The sequence below is a fragment of the Eretmochelys imbricata genome, chromosome 3, assembly GCF_965152235.1.
Source record: "Eretmochelys imbricata isolate rEreImb1 chromosome 3, rEreImb1.hap1, whole genome shotgun sequence".
NCBI lineage: Eukaryota > Metazoa > Chordata > Testudines > Cheloniidae > Eretmochelys > Eretmochelys imbricata.
The window spans coordinates 85736867-85754733 of record NC_135574.1 but is presented as its reverse complement, the minus strand read 5'-3'; the positions used below and the strand labels follow the sequence as shown (position 1 = coordinate 85754733).

General features: G+C 42.5%; 1 protein-coding gene across 1 annotated transcript in view; it reads left to right on the top strand.

Annotated features, from left to right (window-relative positions):
* REV3L (REV3 like, DNA directed polymerase zeta catalytic subunit) overlaps positions 1–17867 on the top strand; it is a 258653-nt gene that overhangs the window by 103789 nt on the left and 136997 nt on the right. The window contains exons 2-3 of the mRNA XM_077812949.1: positions 1591–1780; positions 15912–15986. Of these exons, the coding sequence (XP_077669075.1) occupies positions 1591–1780; positions 15912–15986 (265 nt within the window). The remainder of the gene's footprint in view (positions 1–1590; positions 1781–15911; positions 15987–17867) is intronic.

The following is a 17867-nucleotide window of genomic DNA, read 5'->3' as shown; positions in this document are numbered from 1 at the left end:
TTTAATACATGAGATCAAGAAAATGTAGGTCACCTGAGAAGTCAAAGCAACCGCAATAGTTGTATGAGTATATCCAGCCTACTATTAGCAGAAATGATGGAGATGCCTCACAGTAATGATGATTTCCCCTAACATAGATCTGGCTTCTTCTCTGTTTTGAGCTCTGATTCCTCAGCATGTCCTGGAGATGTCATTACACTGACTGTTTTACATGCGTTTAGCATCCGATTTTTATTTTTTTAATTTATTTGATCAAGAATTCCAAAATTAGAGACATCTATGGAACAAATTGAAAAGGGTCAATTAATTAAAGATCAGAATCAAATTAAACTGAAGTGAATAGTTTTATGTCTAGCACTTTAATTCATGATAATACTGTTACGTCACAGGTCGAAGACTCTGAAGAATAAATCCAAGGCCTCCTACCTCTGTGTGTGAGATTTAGAAGGAGAACAGGGATATGATTCTGTTGCTACCACGCCAGGGCTAATATTGGGTTGAAAAGTTAGTCTGTATTGAAAATATAGAGGGCTTTTAGTTTATCTATTGATTGTTCTGTTTTACAACAAAGGAGTGGGCAAATACACAGGCTTCTAGAATCTTGTTTTTTAATTACAATATTAAAAATAATTGATGGAGATCTTAAAATACATTAAAGAAAAAAGTTAGGTATGAGACACAGGATTTAATTTTTTCAGATCTCAAATCTGTAGAATAAGTTTCAAAACTTTATAATCTGATGCTGATTTATAGGTTCTCAAATGGGAATGTTTTATCATGCAGATCTTTGAATTATTTGAGGAAAAGATGGATTTTTACAGATTTCAACAAGGCTCAGTGTTTTTGTTTTCAAAGCTTTCAAAAGCAACTGTAGTGATCAGTTATATGAATTTATTAATTATGCTGATCTTAATGAAAATTCTTATATTTTTGGAACACAAATCTGGAGTATTTAAATAGAGTTTTCAATAGATTTTTGATATGTGTGAAAATATCTCTGTGAAAATACATTCCTCATGTTACTGGCAGTACCATGATTGATCTTCTTTTGTTAATTGGTTAATATTGTGAAATGTATATAGGATATTTATCATCTTATGGTTGTATTGCTGTCTTTTTTCTTTGCATCAAGTGCAATAGAACATTTTCTAGCAGTTTTGGAAAAAATTAAATACCAAGTTTAGAGACCATCAATATGAGAATTTATTTTTAGCTTTCCTGAGTCTTTCCTGGAAAATAATCCCTCAAGAGGGAATATTATCTTATTTGCCCTGGGCCTTTTTGTGCCTCTCTTCTTTGTTTGAGAAATCTTACGTTGCTGCACAATACTGTAGAGAAGAATGTTCAATTGATAGTTAAATATTTTTCAAAAAGCCCCTTTATTTACAGTTGGTAAGTTTATTTTTTTAAGCAGAAGGTATCCTGTTTATTGATTATTAGGCAGGCAGATAGCTTTGGTTCCACTTGGGACACCTGGTAACCCAAATATGTGGATTTTATATTCATGTTAGTTGGATGACTGTACAGAATATTTTTACATCTGTTATTACATGAAAAAGCTGCTCAGCTTGACTTTCTTTTTCTTTCTAGGTCAGAAGACTTGTCTCCATTTACATGGTATCTTTCCTTATCTCTATGTGCCATATGATGGTTATGGAAAGCAGTCAGAACACTATCTTCGTCAGGTGGCGTTCAGCATTGACCGAGCACTCAATGTGGCTTTAGGCAATCCATCTTCTACTGTTCAACATGTGTTCAAAGTATCATTAGTATCTGGAATGTAAGTATGACTTACATTATGTTATTGTTAGTTTTGTTTATGTAGAAAGGTCAGCATACCTGGTTTGGCACTGGGAGGACAACTGCCTCAGTTTGTCCTTGAACTCACCAGTAACTACACATGCTTATATACATCTAACACCACCCCTTCTTGGGGTCTGGTTTATTAAAATAACGTAACTGTAGTAAAATAACAGTTTAATGTCAACGTACAGTAGAACCTCTTAGTTACACACACCTGAGGAATGGAAGTTATTTGTAACTGTAAAATGTTCATAACTGAACAAAACGTTATGGTTCTTTCAAAAGTTTACAACTGAACATTGACTTAATACAGCTGTTTTTCATTTATTTTTTAGTACTATGTTTAACACAGTACTGTACTGTATTTGCTGCCTTTAACCATCTTAATTTAAGTGAAACAAGCACAAAAACAATTTGTCAAAAATTTTTAAAACTTTCCCTTTATTATTTAGTAGTTTATTTTAACACAGTATTGTACCGTATTTGCTTTTTTTTTTTTTTTTTTTGGTCTCTGCTGCTGCCTATTTGCGTACTTCCGGTTCTAAATGAGGTCTGTGGTTGACCTGTCAGTTCGTAACTCTGATGTTTGTAACTCTGAGGTTCTACTGTAAATAAAAGCCAGTATTTTCCAAACTCTACAGTTCCTTCAACCATGAGCTGATTTCAGTAGTTCCTTACCAAAACCTAGGTTCTGCTACTTGGTGTTCCCTAAAGAAAACCTCTTCCTCTTAGGTCTCCTGATTTTTTGTCAAGCCCTGCAAATGTGCGGATATCTGCTTTATATCCACTGACCATGTTTGTGGATCATGGATGGATATGGATCCAAATTTTATATCTAGAGCCCTGCACATCTGTGGATGTCTGCGGACCATGTTTGCGGATTGCAGATCAGATGCAGATACAAGTTTTGTATCCATGCAGAACTCTGGTGTGTTTTTGTCCTTTATGTCAGGTTGCTACAGCCCGGTTGGTCTGGAGAGCCCCTTCCCCCGACCCCTCTGACAATGGGTCTCTTGCAGGGGCAATCCTGCAGGTTTCTCCCCCTCAGACTGCACAGGCTCCCTCTTATAGGAAATATCACTCTATTATCATGAGATGCTTGGTCGCTAGACACTGTAAATGGTCCAAGCCTTGAAACAGGGCCCTGGGACATGCACGTATGGCCCAGGACAACACTGTTTGCTTACTTCTTATTTAGTGTGTGTTTTTGCTGTTCCAAGAATTGTTAGGAATATTATTACCAGATGTTAACATTTAAGGATTCTCTTATTCACTATTTACTTGACTCTCATAACCAGGGATTGAAAAATTTACTCATCCATGATGAACAAGAAGCTTTTCTGGATGAACATACGCAATTTCTGCAAAATCTGTTTTCATCTAGAAAAAAGGGTGTTCAACACTGGCCTGGCCTGGCCTGGCCTGGCCAGCCAGTAGAGTGCACTTTTGGCAATCCCAAGTTCATAGCAATTATACTTATCAAGATAACCTTCCCAGCATGAACCATTGCAATCGTTCCTTCTGAAGACTGCAGACAGTGCCTGTGTTACAGCTCAGAGCTTACATAGGCTGCAGCAGAACAAAATCTGATCACTGTATTATTGGCTTTCACGGTTGCTATGAGAAACTTGAGCAGCAGTGAAACTACAGTAACTCCTCACTTAACGCTGTCGTTATGTTCCTGAAAAATGCAACTTTAAGTGAAAGTATGTTAAACGAATCCAATTTTCCCATAAGCTTTACTGTAAATGCGGGGGGTTAGGTTCCAAGGAAATTTTTTGGGGCCAGACAAAAGGCATTATATACTGTACAGTACTGTACTGTGGTTGGGAAGTGCCCCTGGCTTACCCATACAGGCACAGCCTGCTGCAGGCAAGGACACTAGGAAGCACTTTCACAGCAGCAGTGGCAGCTTACCCAGAGAAGAACAGGAGCCGACTTTGCTGGGGGATGCTCCAGGCCCTCTTCTTTCCGTCCCCGCTCCATTCCAGGCCCACCTCTTCCCACCCCCACTCCACCTTCTCTCTGGAGCACTCTGCATCCCTGCTCCTTCCCTGCCCCGAAAAAGTCCTAAGCACCGCCAAACAGCTGTTTGGCAGGCTTAGGACTTTCTGGGAGGGAGGGGGGACGAGTGGAGACACAGTGCTTCCTTGCTCCTGCCCCTCCCTCCCAGAAAGTCCTAAGCGCTGGGAGGGAGGGGGAGGAGGCGGAGAAGAGGAATTTGTGCAGTGCTCCCTTGTAAAGTTGCTGCTCTTCCACAAAATCTTACATGCAGTGTATAGAGCAGGCAGCCAAAGAACATTATAAGGGAGCATTGCACAACTTTAAATGACCATGTTCCCTAACTGAGCAGCGACGTAACTGAAACAACGATAAGCGGGAGGGCGTTAAGTGAAGAGTTACTTTATTAATCTGATCCTTTCCTATCTGTGGTTTCTTGTAAAAGATATGATTAGCAGCAGAAGACAAGCACTGGAGCTATTCACTGGAGAGGAGGGACCAAAATTAAAAACTAAGCAGAGTAGCCTAGTGAAGACAACCCTTCTGTCGTCTTCCTCCTCGTCCATCCTGCAACACAGCCAGAAAGCTGCAGGGAGAGAGTAACAGATCCCATATCCCTCTCTTTAGCAGCTTGGCGGCTCTTTTGTTATAACTTCAAATCAGGTTCTGAATGCAAATGGTAGAAACTTTAGGTGCTGAAAGCTCTGTGATTTTACCTTCTCAAATCTAAGCCCTGCAGATGTTCTTGCATGCTTTCCCTGCTGTAGGAAGGACAATTAAGAGAAATATTTACTGCCTAAGTTTCAAAATATGGAAGAGACAAGCAGGCAGAGTCAGAGCTAAAGGAAGGATAATCTTTGAACACTGTATATACTGGTTGCCTGTCTGAAACAAAGAACAATCACTAGTTCTCTGAATGTGTGTTATTGTGGATCTCGCTCTAAGGAGTAGATGCACCTCATATGCCTGAGACCAGAGCTTTTGAATAGCGATGTCCATTGGGGCCATGCATGTATCCTGTGCCTCTTTGTGTTCACATATAAGGACATAAAGGATAGGACAGCCACAACCCACGCTCAGTTCCCTCTTACTACCTGTGGTGAAATGGAACCTAGCTAGTGTCTGATCCACTGGACTTCAGTTCAGGCTAAACTTCTCAAGAAACCTTCTTAAAATCTTCTGAGATATTTCAGATTGACTTTCATTCTTTTATTTACTTTTCAAGCCAAGTACAAAAACCCTCTCCCAGTACAGAAACTTAAAATATGGTGGACTCGAAACCCACAGGAAAACCTTTTCTGTCCTGCAGTGAACTGATTCCACTGAAAGATGGGCACAAAAGATATTCTGCCTGGGAGAGTCTCACATCCCAGCGGGTGCTCGGTCTGCCTCTGCTTTCTAAGAACACGCAAATAGAGGGATATGAGGCTGAAATTCCATCTGCAGGAGCAATCTATGAGAGTTAGCGTTGGATCTAGTATGGGGGCAGGAGCTCAACGAGGAGCTCTGTGTCCTCCCATAAAGAGGGATATAGAAAAACTTTGGGAGACAAGCTGGTATGTCCAAGTATGACATAGAGACTAGAAGAATGGAGCAGACTGCTGCACAGCAGGCTCTTCTGGTACTAGAAGTAGCCCCGGTAATTTTGACTCCATCCCCAACAACACAGACTCAGAGTGCTCTGGAGCAATGCTAGGTACCGAGATATGCAGCAGCACTGACACAGTCCTGGGTACTGATAGAGCTTTACCAGTTGGTGCCACCCATGATTCTGGTGGATTCCTCTTCACCATCCCCAGGACATACCTTTTTGCTGGAATATCTCTACAGACCTCAACCATAGGCACACCAGGACTCTAATATTGGTCCATCCAACAATTCACCAGTCCTCCATAACCATACAGAATGTCCTAGTGACACTAGAGTTATTGGCGCCTACCTTCCCGGGCCTCTAGGATGTAGTCCCCACCATCTCAGAAGAGAAGGAGGTCTCCTCTCTCTATGGCTTTGCTTAGCAAAACCTCAGTTACCAGAATACAAAGAGGAAGGAAATTCAGAATTGAATGACTCTTCTCACTGCCCAAAGACGACGACTCCTTGTTCCCAGATAAGGCAATAGCTTTAGCACCAATACCAGCACTGCACAATTTCAAAGACTTCCAGGAGCTCCTGGTGGATATCACAGACACCGTGGAGACTGAGACTTCACTCACCTCTGTGAAATCTCACAAGCTGTTTGATATTTTGTTGGCCATTGGTCCAGCCGGAATTGCTCTTCTCATAAATGAAGGCCTCCTAGATCTGGCAAAAGTCTGGTGGCAAATGCCAGCCACTAAAACATGAATTCCCTGTAACATGGTACCCGCTGGAAGTTCAAGAACTATTACCCACCCACCCCAACCTTGGCTCCCTTGAGTGTCCAAGAGAAGTCAAAGCCCACCAAAAACACACCTAAGGACAAGGGTCCCAAATGCGTAGATCTTTTTGGAAGAAAGGCATACACGCTGGCCTTGCTCCAGTGAAGGGTAGCTAACTCCCAGGCATTGCTGGCCAAATATGATTTTTTAACATGGGACAGAATGAGACCATTCCTGGCTTAGCTCTCTCACAAAATCAGAGAGGAACTGAAAGTGTTATGGAAGAAAGCCAACTTGTGGCCAAGACAGTTCTACAGGCAGTAATGGATGCCTTTGACAATGTGGCCAGGTCTATGATCATTGTGGTGACCCTGCATGGCTTCAGGCCTCGAGTATCCCTCCCAACTAACAAGCCACAACTAAGGACTTTACTTTGGAGGGCTTGGAGCTGTTCATCAAACTTACTGATAGCATCCTACATGCACTGAAAAATTCCTAGCCTTAACACTCACTGGGAATTTGCACTCCCCCATCCTATCAAAAGGTGTACCACCCTCAATCATTGCACTAGCAGAGACCACATACCCCATCTTACCCCAGGCAGATGGAGGATCAGACCAGGAAATACCCAGGGTAGAACAAGTAGCATCAACCCTCCTTGCCTTTGGCCCCACATTTTGCCATGACGCTCCATCAGAAAATTTGATGGGACGGTCAAAGCCTGTACAGGAACCAGCCCACAGAGAATGACTTTTGGAAGCTGCTTTGCCCCATACCACCAGGCGTGGTCTGCTGTAACAGCAGACAGATAGGTGCTGGAGATCATTATCTGTGGCTATCACATATGGACCCCTTTTCACTGTCCCTTTTCAGGGACCCCTCTAACTAGTGTCTGTTACAAACAGAAATGGCTTCATTGCTTTGTCTAGGAGCCATAGAGGAAGTTCCCCAGGAATATAGGGAAAGAGGCTTCTACTGCAGTGTTTCCTTATTCCAAAGACTAAAAGAGGTCTTCATCCTACTCTAGACCTGAGAAGATTCAACACACACATATGTACTGTCTCAGGTTCAGGTAATGCTTGGTAATGGTAATGCTTGCCTCCATCATCCTATCACTCCAAGCTCAAGACTGGCTCACGGTTCTAGACTTGCAGAAGGTGTGCTTCCACTTCACCACATCAAGCCCACAAGAAATACCGAAGATTCACAGTGCGTCCCAGCCATTATCAATAGAGTGTTCTACCCTTTAGACTTCCTACAGCACTGAGAGTGTTTACTAAATGTCTGGCCGTAGCGCGCAAAGGAAATAAGGAATCCATATTTGCTTTACCTAGGCAACTGGCTGATCAGAGGCCAGTTCCAGGATGAGACGAAAGCAGCTCTGGATTTCTTCTTCTACCTGTTCTCCCAGTTGGGACTCCTGGTGAACCAAGAAGTTGTGTCTTGTACTACACAGACAGTAAAATTCATAGGAGCATGGCTCAACTCTAGTCTGGCAAAAGGTTTGCTGCCAGAGGACCAGTTCCAGTCTCTTCAGTTGATAGCATACAACTTGTGGACAAGATTGACGACAACTGTATGTATGTGTCAGGGGCCCCGTGGCCTTGGCAATATGATCACATGTACGTATGTGACGCTGCTTGACAGACTTTGCCTATGGCCTCTGCAGTGCTGACTGAGAAAGTCTGTTCTCTATCAAGACATCTTGTGAGCAAACAAGTCACGGTCCTGCCTCATATCCTGTTGGAACACGAGTATGGTTATATCCAATGAACATAAGAAAAGGACAACCCTTCTCGGTCCCTTCCTCAGCAGTAATGCTAGTTACAGACACATCTGGGACATGATGGGATGTTCACTTGAATCACTTTCATATGCAAGGTTTGTGGTTTTAGGATGATCTAAAACTACATGAACATCTTGGAGCTGAGAACCATCCCATTGGCTTGCATGGCTTTCCTACCTGTTCTCCAAAATGCTGTCGTGTAGATTCTGATGGGCAAAATGTTGGTGACACACTACAGAAACAAGCAGAGAATCATTTGATCATCCCTCCCCCCACCGCCCTTTTTTTTTTTTAAAGGCAATCAGCTTCTGGGAATGGTGCCAGCATGGAATGAATCAGATAGCTCTGCATCTACTAGGGATCAGCACAAACCTGGTGGACTTCCTGAGTAAGAATGTGGTAACCAGCCACAAAAGTAGAAATCCATTCTAGACCTAATATTTCACCAGTTGGGAACTCCCACCATTAGACTTCTTTGCCATGTGGGACAACACTAAGTGCAAGGACTTTTCCTCTAGAGGAAGTGTGAGCGCGCTTCCTTTCTTCTTCGGTGGTTTGGAGGATTCTTGTATGCCTTTGCACCAATTCCCCTGATCTCCAGGATTTTACCCAAGATCAAAAAGGACAAAGCTATGGTCATTGAGATAGCCCCTACTGCCCAAGACAATTTTAGCTGACCCCAAGTCTTTCCCATTTAGTCAGGCACATCTGCCCCTCTTCCCTATGTGTCCCTGCAGCCCCCTGTTTCCATGTGGTCCTGAATCCCTCCCGCCCCCTGTCTCCATGTGGCACTGCAGCACTTCTCCCATTCAGCCCCTGGCTCAATGCTATCACTCCACTAGCTCCTGAGCCCGCGCCCCATCCTGTCCCCTCCACCCCCACTAACTCTTCTGAACCCCAGTCTGTAACCTGTCCCCTCCCCCCCAGCAGCACCATGTGCCCCACTCTGTCTGTCCTAACCTGGCTCCACGGACAGGATGCTATGATCAAAACAGCCAGCTGCTGGCTGTTCTGGTACCACAGTGGCCTTTGGTGGGTGAAAGGTAGAACTGCAGCACTTCTTGGGCAGAATGTATTTTCTGCAGGAAAAATAAATTCTGCACCAGACATGAATTCTTCACATGCACAGAGTTGCAGAATTCCCCCTGGAGTAGCATCTGTTGTTCTGGCAAGGTCTGGTGCTGTTTGAGTTGAAATGTCCTGGACTGTGGGGAGCTTGCTTCTGATGATAAGGCTGGGAGGTCATCTTTAGACCAGAAGAGGTGGTTTGGAAAAGATTTATTTCAGGACGTGGTCCCCATCAAGCATGGGATTGTAGTTGTTCGGTACCCCATATGGGTTCCAATGTGGGGTGGTAGGTGACAACTAAAGGTGTGTGGATGGTGGGCTTTTTTTTTTTTTTTTTTTTGAACCATGTTCTCTTAGGGTATTTGTGTGGCCCATTCCATGCTTTGATCTACTACTCTGAAATGTCCTTTTTGGTGAAGGCAGTCTAACGCATGTTGAGGTATGTATTCCAGACTTTCTCCTTGAAGCATATTCTGTAATATCTGAGTGACTGGCTGTAGATAACAGATTTCTTGCTGTGTCTGGGGCAGTTACTGGACCTGTGGAGGTAAGCTTGGTGATCTTTTGGTTTCTTGTATATAGTTGTCTGTAGAATTACATTGTTGAAGCTGATCGTGGTGTCCAGGAAGTTAATGCTGTTGTGGAAGTGTTCTAGCGAGACTTTGAGGGATGGATGGTGGTTATTGAAGTTATGGTAGAAATGGATGAGGTAGGTTAGGTCATCTGTCCAGAAGATGATAATATCAATTTATCTCAGGTATATTACTAGTTTTGTGGTGCATTTTTCCAGAAATTCTTCCTGAAGGTGGCCTATGAAGAGCTTGGCATATCCTCATACCGATGGCTATTCACGTTGTTTGGACACAGTGTTTGTTGTTAAATGTAAAGTTGTTATGTGGGAGGATTAAGTGTTAGAGTGGAGATGTGTTTGGGATGGACATTTGTGTGTTGTCCGTTGTCTTGTAGATTTTCAAGGCAGCTTGTGCTGCTGTCATGGTGAGGGATGTTGATGGATAGGGAGATATCATTCATGGTGGCAAGGATGGTGTTCTGAGGAAGGTTGTTAATGTTGCAGAGTTTCTGGAAGAAGTCAGTTGTGTCCTTGAAGAAACTGGCCCTTTTGTGTTGTGAGTGGTTTTTGTGTGGTTTCTATGAGTCCTAATGTTCCTTCAACAAAATTTAATTACATGATCTCATACTAGTTCTGCTATAGGATCTCTGCCTTATTCAGTGCATAGGATAGAGGTGTTCACTGAAAGAGCAGCTATTGTAGAGTTTGTGTTTTTTCATTGTTCAGTATGTAGTCCAAGTTATTATTACCCTAAAGCATTCACACCCTGCTCAGAAAACAGAATTATTAGGATATGTCTACACTGCACGCTAAACCTGGGCTCTGACTCAGATTTGAGCTCAAGCTGCTCTTCCGTCCATGCACAAATCAGTCTGACTTGGGTCAGAAAGCACTCAGGATCTGGGTGGAGAGAGTGAGAGCCCAAGTCCTACTGATACTTGGGTCCAAGCCCTGTCATTTTGCAGTGTAGCTCAAGCCACAGACTCGAGTCAGAAGGTCTGCATAATGCAGTATGGACACGTTAGCCCAAGTCCAGCAATTTTAAGCCCAGGTTTACAATGCAATGTGGATGCTCAGGTGAGTACTTCACAAACATTTTCACAACACCCCTGTGAGATGATGTGCTATTATCCCCATTTTACAGATGGGCAACTGAGGCACAGAGCATTTAAGGTCAAAAGTGTCCTTAAGTTTGGGTACCCAATTTGAGATGCCTAGGGTCTGCTTTTTCAGAGTATTTAACATTATATAGCACTTACAGCTGAATGTGCGCAAAGCAATTGTTATCGCCATCACAACATATAGCAGTGAGACATGGCAGTTTACCAAGAAAGATGCGCAAAACTGGATGCATTTCATCACAAATGTCTGAGAAGAATATTGAGAATAACCTGTAGAGATAGCAAAAAGAAAAGGAGTACTTGTAGCACCTTAGAGACTAACCAATTTATTTGAGCATAAGCTTTCGTGAGCTACAGCTCACTTCAGCTGTAGCTCACGAAAGCTTATGCTCAAATAAATTGGTTAGTCTCTAAGGTGCCACAAGTACTCCTTTTCTTTTTGCGAATACAGACTAACACGGCTGTTACTCTGAAACCTGTAGAGATAGGAAGACAAATGAAGTCAGAAAAATTACTGGACAAGATACCCTCTCACAAATAATCTACAAAAGAAGAAATCAGTGGCTGGGACATGTGCTGAGAATGGAAAAAGAACACTTACCAAATACCGCCCTTGAGTCGAGGCCAGAAAGCGCAAGAAGAAAGAGAGGAAGACTGCGAATAACATGGAAATGAACAGTTCTGAACAACATCAAGCACCTTAACATGAAATGGGAAGATTTGGAGAGAAGGGCAGTTGACAAGCAAGGATGGCAAATGTGGGTAGCCCAGTGTTCAGCAAAGCATGGGATGGACTAAGGTCTAAGGTAAGCACTTACAGCTTCATTGACTTAAGTTGAAGTTGTGAGTGCTGAAGACTCATGCAAATCAGGCCCCAGAGTCACAAGTTGAGCATCCAGAAAATGAGGAATACACAGTTAGTGGCCACTTACAAAGTTGTGACTTGCCTAGCATCACAAGAACTGTAATAGAGGCAGGAGTAGAATCCAGTTCTCTAATGGTGGCATTCAACTTCTTTAACCAGGGGTCCATCCTTTCTCTTCCAGCAGTCCCCTTCCTCATTCATTACACACCTTTCCCAATTTCTGCAACAAGTGAGGCAGAGGTCCTACAGAAAGCAGCCTCCTTCACTACACAACTCTAATTCATCCTCTGAGCATGATCCATTCTGTGCACTGAATGAGACAGGAGTGCTGTAGAGAAAAATAGAATGTGATTGTGCAACTAAAACTGTATCATAATGCATACAGACAATAGGGCCAAATAAAGAGTCCACAGGTAATCTTAATTCAGGCATTTCCTAATTTCTCAGTGCTTAGCTTTGCAATCTTAATGTTCTTTTAATGTTATATGTAATTTTCTAGGTTTTAAAAAAAAGAAACTGAAAAATCCATCACGTGGCATCATGTTGACATGCACATGGGTCATGAACAGGATTGGAACCTTTAGAACCACCCCACAGACCTCTGCCACTTGAGCTAACAGAGTAACAGACAGAAGTAGTAGGTTAGCATTTTTTATGTGGGTCATACATGACAGGGGATAGAGAGATACACTTCTCCAGTGGGTTTCACAGCTATTTGCTGATAGTAAAGGAATGTTGAGACTATGGAATCTTGTGTTCAATGTTAGGTTCTGGAAAGTAGCACGCTGTTGTGCCAACAATCCTTTCTACCCTTGTCCCATCTAGCTTCTCCCTGTCTAGCCTCGTCTCCCTGCCCCTGTCCCATCGCACAGCCAGTCCCAGTCTTCCATCCCAGACTCTTCACCTAGTCCCAATATCCCTTGCTCAACCAGCCCTGGGCTATTTTTCAAAGTCCCAGTCTTCCCCTGCACACCCTGGCTCCCAGTCCCATTTTCCCTCTTGCGGCTTCTCATCCTAATCTTCTCCTCATCCTTCTCAACCCCACCATTGGGCTCCTCATCCATTCTCAGTCTTCCATCTTACTTGGGCTCCTTGTCCAACCTCCTCACAATCAAAACAACAAAAAAGCCCATAGTCTGGCTCCCAGTGTTTCTCTTTCTCCCTTCCCCAACAAGCAGGAAGGAGGAGACAGTTGTCATCCAAAATGCTTCAGAACCAAAGCGGGCAGCTTCTCTCTCTGGCAAACCTCCTGTGGCCAAACTGAACAGGATTCCTAGGTTGACGCACCTGACCAAGATTGTTGGATTGAAATTTCTGCTTGGGACAGCATATGGATGGCCCTTCTACCACTTCTTTTTTATGTCCTTAATTCCCCCTCCTCACACACCCAAACTCTGACCTCAGCAAGAGTCCGATACTTTACAGACCAACATACTTTCAGTTTAGAAACCTACGATGTTCATTAGTACCTATCGAAAATATTAGGTTGGAATTAAGATTTTGAGGAATTGGATATATCCTTAGGGATGACTGTGCATTGGAGCTGAAAGATGATATTGAGATGATGAGTGCATCTGGATTATAATGGTTTATGGGGTGATAGGACTCATGGCTTTTTATTGTCCTGCGTGCAAATATTATATTAACTAGAAATTTCCCAAATTTTTAGTAATTGCTTTGGTGTAGTTTGCCCTTGAGCAATCTTACTTCTAAATTAACTAAGATTTTGTTTAGTTTGGGAAGTATAAATAAATATATATATTTAATTTTCCTGATATCTGCTGGGAGAGCAATACAATGGTGCATAGACAATCCAGGAAGTTTTTGGAAAGCGTAGGGGACAATTTCCTGGTGCAAGTGCTAGAGGAGCCAACTAGGGGGGAAGCTTTTCTTGACCTGCTGCTCACAAACCGGGAAGAATTAGTGGGGGAAACAAAAGTGGATGGGAATCTGGGAGGCAGTGACCATGAGTTGGTTGAGTTCAGGATCCTGACACAGGGAAAAAAGGTAAGCAGCAGGATACGGACCCTGAACTTCAGGAAAGCAGACTTCGACTCCCTCAGGGAACAGATGGGTAGGATCCCCTGGGGGACTAACATGAAGGGGAAAGGAGACCAGGAGAGCTGGCTGTATTTCAAGGAATCCCTGTTGAGGTTACAGGGACAAACCATCCCGATGTGTCGAAAGAATAGTAAATATGGCAGGCGACCAGCTTGGCTTAACGGTGAAATCCTAGCGGATCTTAAACATAAAAAAGAAGCTTACAAGAAGTGGAAGGTTGGACATATGACCAGGGAAGAGTATAAAAATATTGCTCGGGCATGTAGGAATGAAATCAGGAGGGCCAAATCGCACCTGGAGCTGCAGCTAGCGAGAGATGTCAAGAGTAACAAGAAGGGTTTCTTCAGGTATGTTGGCAACAAGAAGAAAGCCAAGGAAAGTGTGGGCCCCTTACTGAATGAGGGAGGCAACCTAGTGACAGAGGATGTGGAAAAAGCTAATGTACTCAATGCTTTTTTTGCCTCTGTCTTCACGAACAAGGTCAGCTCCCAGACTGCTGCGCTGGGCATCACAACATGGGGAATAGATGGCCAGCCCTCTGTGGAGAAAGAGGTGGTTAGGGACTATTTAGAAAAGCTGGACGTGCACAAGTCCATGGGGCCGGACGAGTTGCATCCGAGAGTGCTAAAGGAATTGGCGGCTGTGATTGCAGAGCCATTGGCCATTATCTTTGAAAACTCGTGGCGAATGGGGGAAGTCCCGGATGACTGAAAAAAGGCTAATGTAGTGCCAATCTTTAAAAAAGGGAAGAAGGAGGATCCTGGGAACTACAGGCCAGTCAGACTCACCTCAGTCCCCGGAAAAATCATTGAGCAGGTCCTCAAAGAATCAATCCTGAAGCACTTACATGAGAGGAAAGTGATCAGGAACAGTCAGCATGGATTCACCAAGGGAAGGTCATGCCTGACTAATTTAATCGCCTTCTATGATGAGATTACTGGTTCTGTGGATGAAGGGAAAGCAGTGGATGTATTGTTTCTTGACTTTAGCAAAGCTTTTGACACTGTCTCCCACAGTATTCTTGTCAGCAAGTTAAAGAAGTATGGGCTGGATGAATGCACTATAAGGTGGGTAGAAAGTTGGCTAGATTGTTGGGCTCAATGGGTAGTGATCAATGGCTCCATGTCTAGTTGGCAGCCGGTGTCAAGTGGAGTGCCCCAGGGGTCGGTCCTGGGTCCGGTTTTGTTCAATATCTTCATAAATGATCTGGAGGATGGTGTGGATTGCACTCTCTGCAAATTTGCGGATGATACTAAACTGGGAGGAGTGGTAGATACGCTGGAGGGCAGGGATAGGATACAGAGGGACCTAGGCAAATTGGAGGATTGGGCCAAAAGAAATCTGATGAGGTTCAATAAGGATAAGTGCAGGGTCCTGCACTTAGGACGGAAGAACCCAATGCACAGCTACAGAGTAGGGACCGAACGGCTCGGCAGCAGTTCTGCGGAAAAAGACCTAGGGGTGACAGTGGACGAAAAGCTGGATATGAATCAGCAGTGTGCCCTTGTTGCCAAGAAGGCCAATGGCATTTTGGGATGTATAAGTAGGGGCATAGTAAGCAGATCGAGGGACGTGATCGTTCCCCTCTATTCGACATTGGTGAGGCCTCATCTGGAGTACTGTGTCCAGTTTTGGGCCCCACACTACAAGAAGGATGTGGATAAATTGGAGAGAGTCCAGCGAGGGCAACAAAAATGATTAGGGGTCTGGAACACGTGACTTATGAGGAGAGGCTGAGGGAGCTGGGATTGTTTAGTCTGCAGAAGAGAAGAATGAGGGGGGATTTGATAGCTGCTTTCAACTACCTGAGAGGTGGTTCCAGAGAGGATGGTCCTAGACTATTCTCAGTGGTAGAAGAGGACAGGACAAGGAGTAATGGTCTCAAGTTGCAGTGGGGGAGGTTTAGGTTGGATATTAGGAAAAACTTTTTCACTAAGAGGGTGGTGAAACACTGGAATGCGTTACCTAGGGAGGTGGTAGAATCTCCTTCCTTAGAAGTTTTTCAGGTCAGGCTTGACAAAGCCCTGGCTGGGATGATTGAATTGGGGATTGGTCCTGCTTTGAGCAGGGGGTTAGACTAGATGACCTCCTGAGGTCCCTTCCAACCCTGATATTCTATGATTCTATGATATATAAATTGTGACTAAAACACCAGATGTGTAATGCCCAACATATCTTCGAGAGTGGAGAAAGGTAAACAAACTAGAGAAAGAAATTTAAGTGTAAATATTGCTACAATATGATCAGTAATCTTTTTGTTTGTTTGTTTGCTCTCCAGGCCTTTTTATGGTTATCATGAAAAGGAGAGAGAGTTTATGAAGATCTATCTTTACAATCCTTCAATGGTGAAAAGGTAAGGCTATAATAAAATAGAACTCTCAACAGCTTTCACTGTGTCTTCTGAACCAGAAAGGGAAGTGAGATGACTATTCCATGTATTTTCATTTGGAAGAAATGTGTACATTTAAAACAACAACAATATTAGTAGGGCTGTCAATTAATCACAGTTAACTCATGCGATTAAAAAACTTAATCCTGATTAAAAAATTAATCGCAGTTTTAATTGCACTGTTAAACAATAAAATACCAATTGAAATTTATTATATATTTTGGATGTTTTTCTACATTTTCAAATATATTGATTTAATTACAACACAGAATACAAAGTTTACAGTGCTCATTTTATATTATTTTTATTACAAATATTTGCATTGTAAAAATGATAAACAAAAGAAATTGTATTTTTCAGTTCTCTTCATACAAGTACTGTAGTGTAATCTCTTTGTCATGAAAGTGCAACTTACAAATGTAGATTTTCTTTTGTTACATAACTGCACTCAAAAACAAAACAGTGTAAAACTTTAGAGCCTACAAGTCCATTCAGTCCTACTTCTTGTTTAGCCAATGGCTCAGACAAACAACTTTGTTTACATTTACAGGAGATAATGCTGCCCACTTCTTATTTACAATGTCACCTGAAAGTGAGAACAAGTGTTCACACGGGACTTTTGTAGCTGGCGTTGCAAGGTATTTATGTGCCAGAGATCCTAAACATTCATATGCCCCTTCATGCTTCGGCCACCATTTCAGAGGATATGCTTCCATGCTGATGATGCTCATTAAAAAAATAATGCATTAATCACATTTGTGACTGAACTCCTTGGAGGAGAATTGTATGTCTCCTTCTCTGTTTTACCTGCATTCTGCCATATATTTCATGTTATGGCAGTCTTGGATGATGACCCAGCACACATTCATTTTAAGAACACTTTCACTGCAGATTTGACAAAATGCAAAGAAGGTACCGATGTGAGATTTCTAAAAATAGCTACAGTACTTGACCCAAGGTTTAAGAATCTGAAGTGCGTTCCAAAATCTGAGAGGGATGAGATGTGGAGCATGCTTTCAGAAGTTTTAAAAGAGCAACAATCCAGTGTGGGAATTACAGAACCCAAACCACCAAAAAAGAAAATCAACATTCTGCTGATGGCATCTGACTCAGAATATGAAAATAGACATGCAGCTGCACTGCTTTGGATCGTTATCAAGCAGAACCCGTCATCAGCATGGACGCATGTACTCTGGAATGGTGGTTGAAGGATGAAGGGAAATATGAATCTTTAGCGCATCTGACGCGTAAATATCTTGTGATGCCAGCTACAACAGTGCCATGCGAACATCTGTTCTCACTTTCAGGTAACATTGTAAATGAGAAGTGGGCAGCATTATCTCCTGCAAATGTAAACAAACTTGTTTGTCTGAGCAAGAAGTAGGACCGAGTGGACTTTTAGGCTCTAAAGTTTTACATTGTTTTATTTTTGTACATAATTCTACATTTTTAATTTTAACTTTCATATTAAAGAGATTGCACTACAGTACTTGTGTTAGGGGAATTGAAAAATCCTATTGTTTTTTACAGTGCAAATATTTGTAATAAAAAATAAATATAGAGAGAGCACTGTGCACTTTGTATTCTGTATTGTAATTGAAATCAGTATATTTGAAAATGTAGAAAACATCCAAAAATATTTAAATAAATTATATTCTATTATTGTTTAACAGCGTGATTAATTGCATGATTAATTGCAATTTTTTTATTGCACGATTAATCACGATTAATTTTTTTAATAGGTTGACAGCCCTAAATATTAGTAATTATTACCCCCAATTCAGCAAAGTATGTAAGCATATACCTAATGTTAAGCATGTGAGTAGTCTTAAGGAATAGCTTATG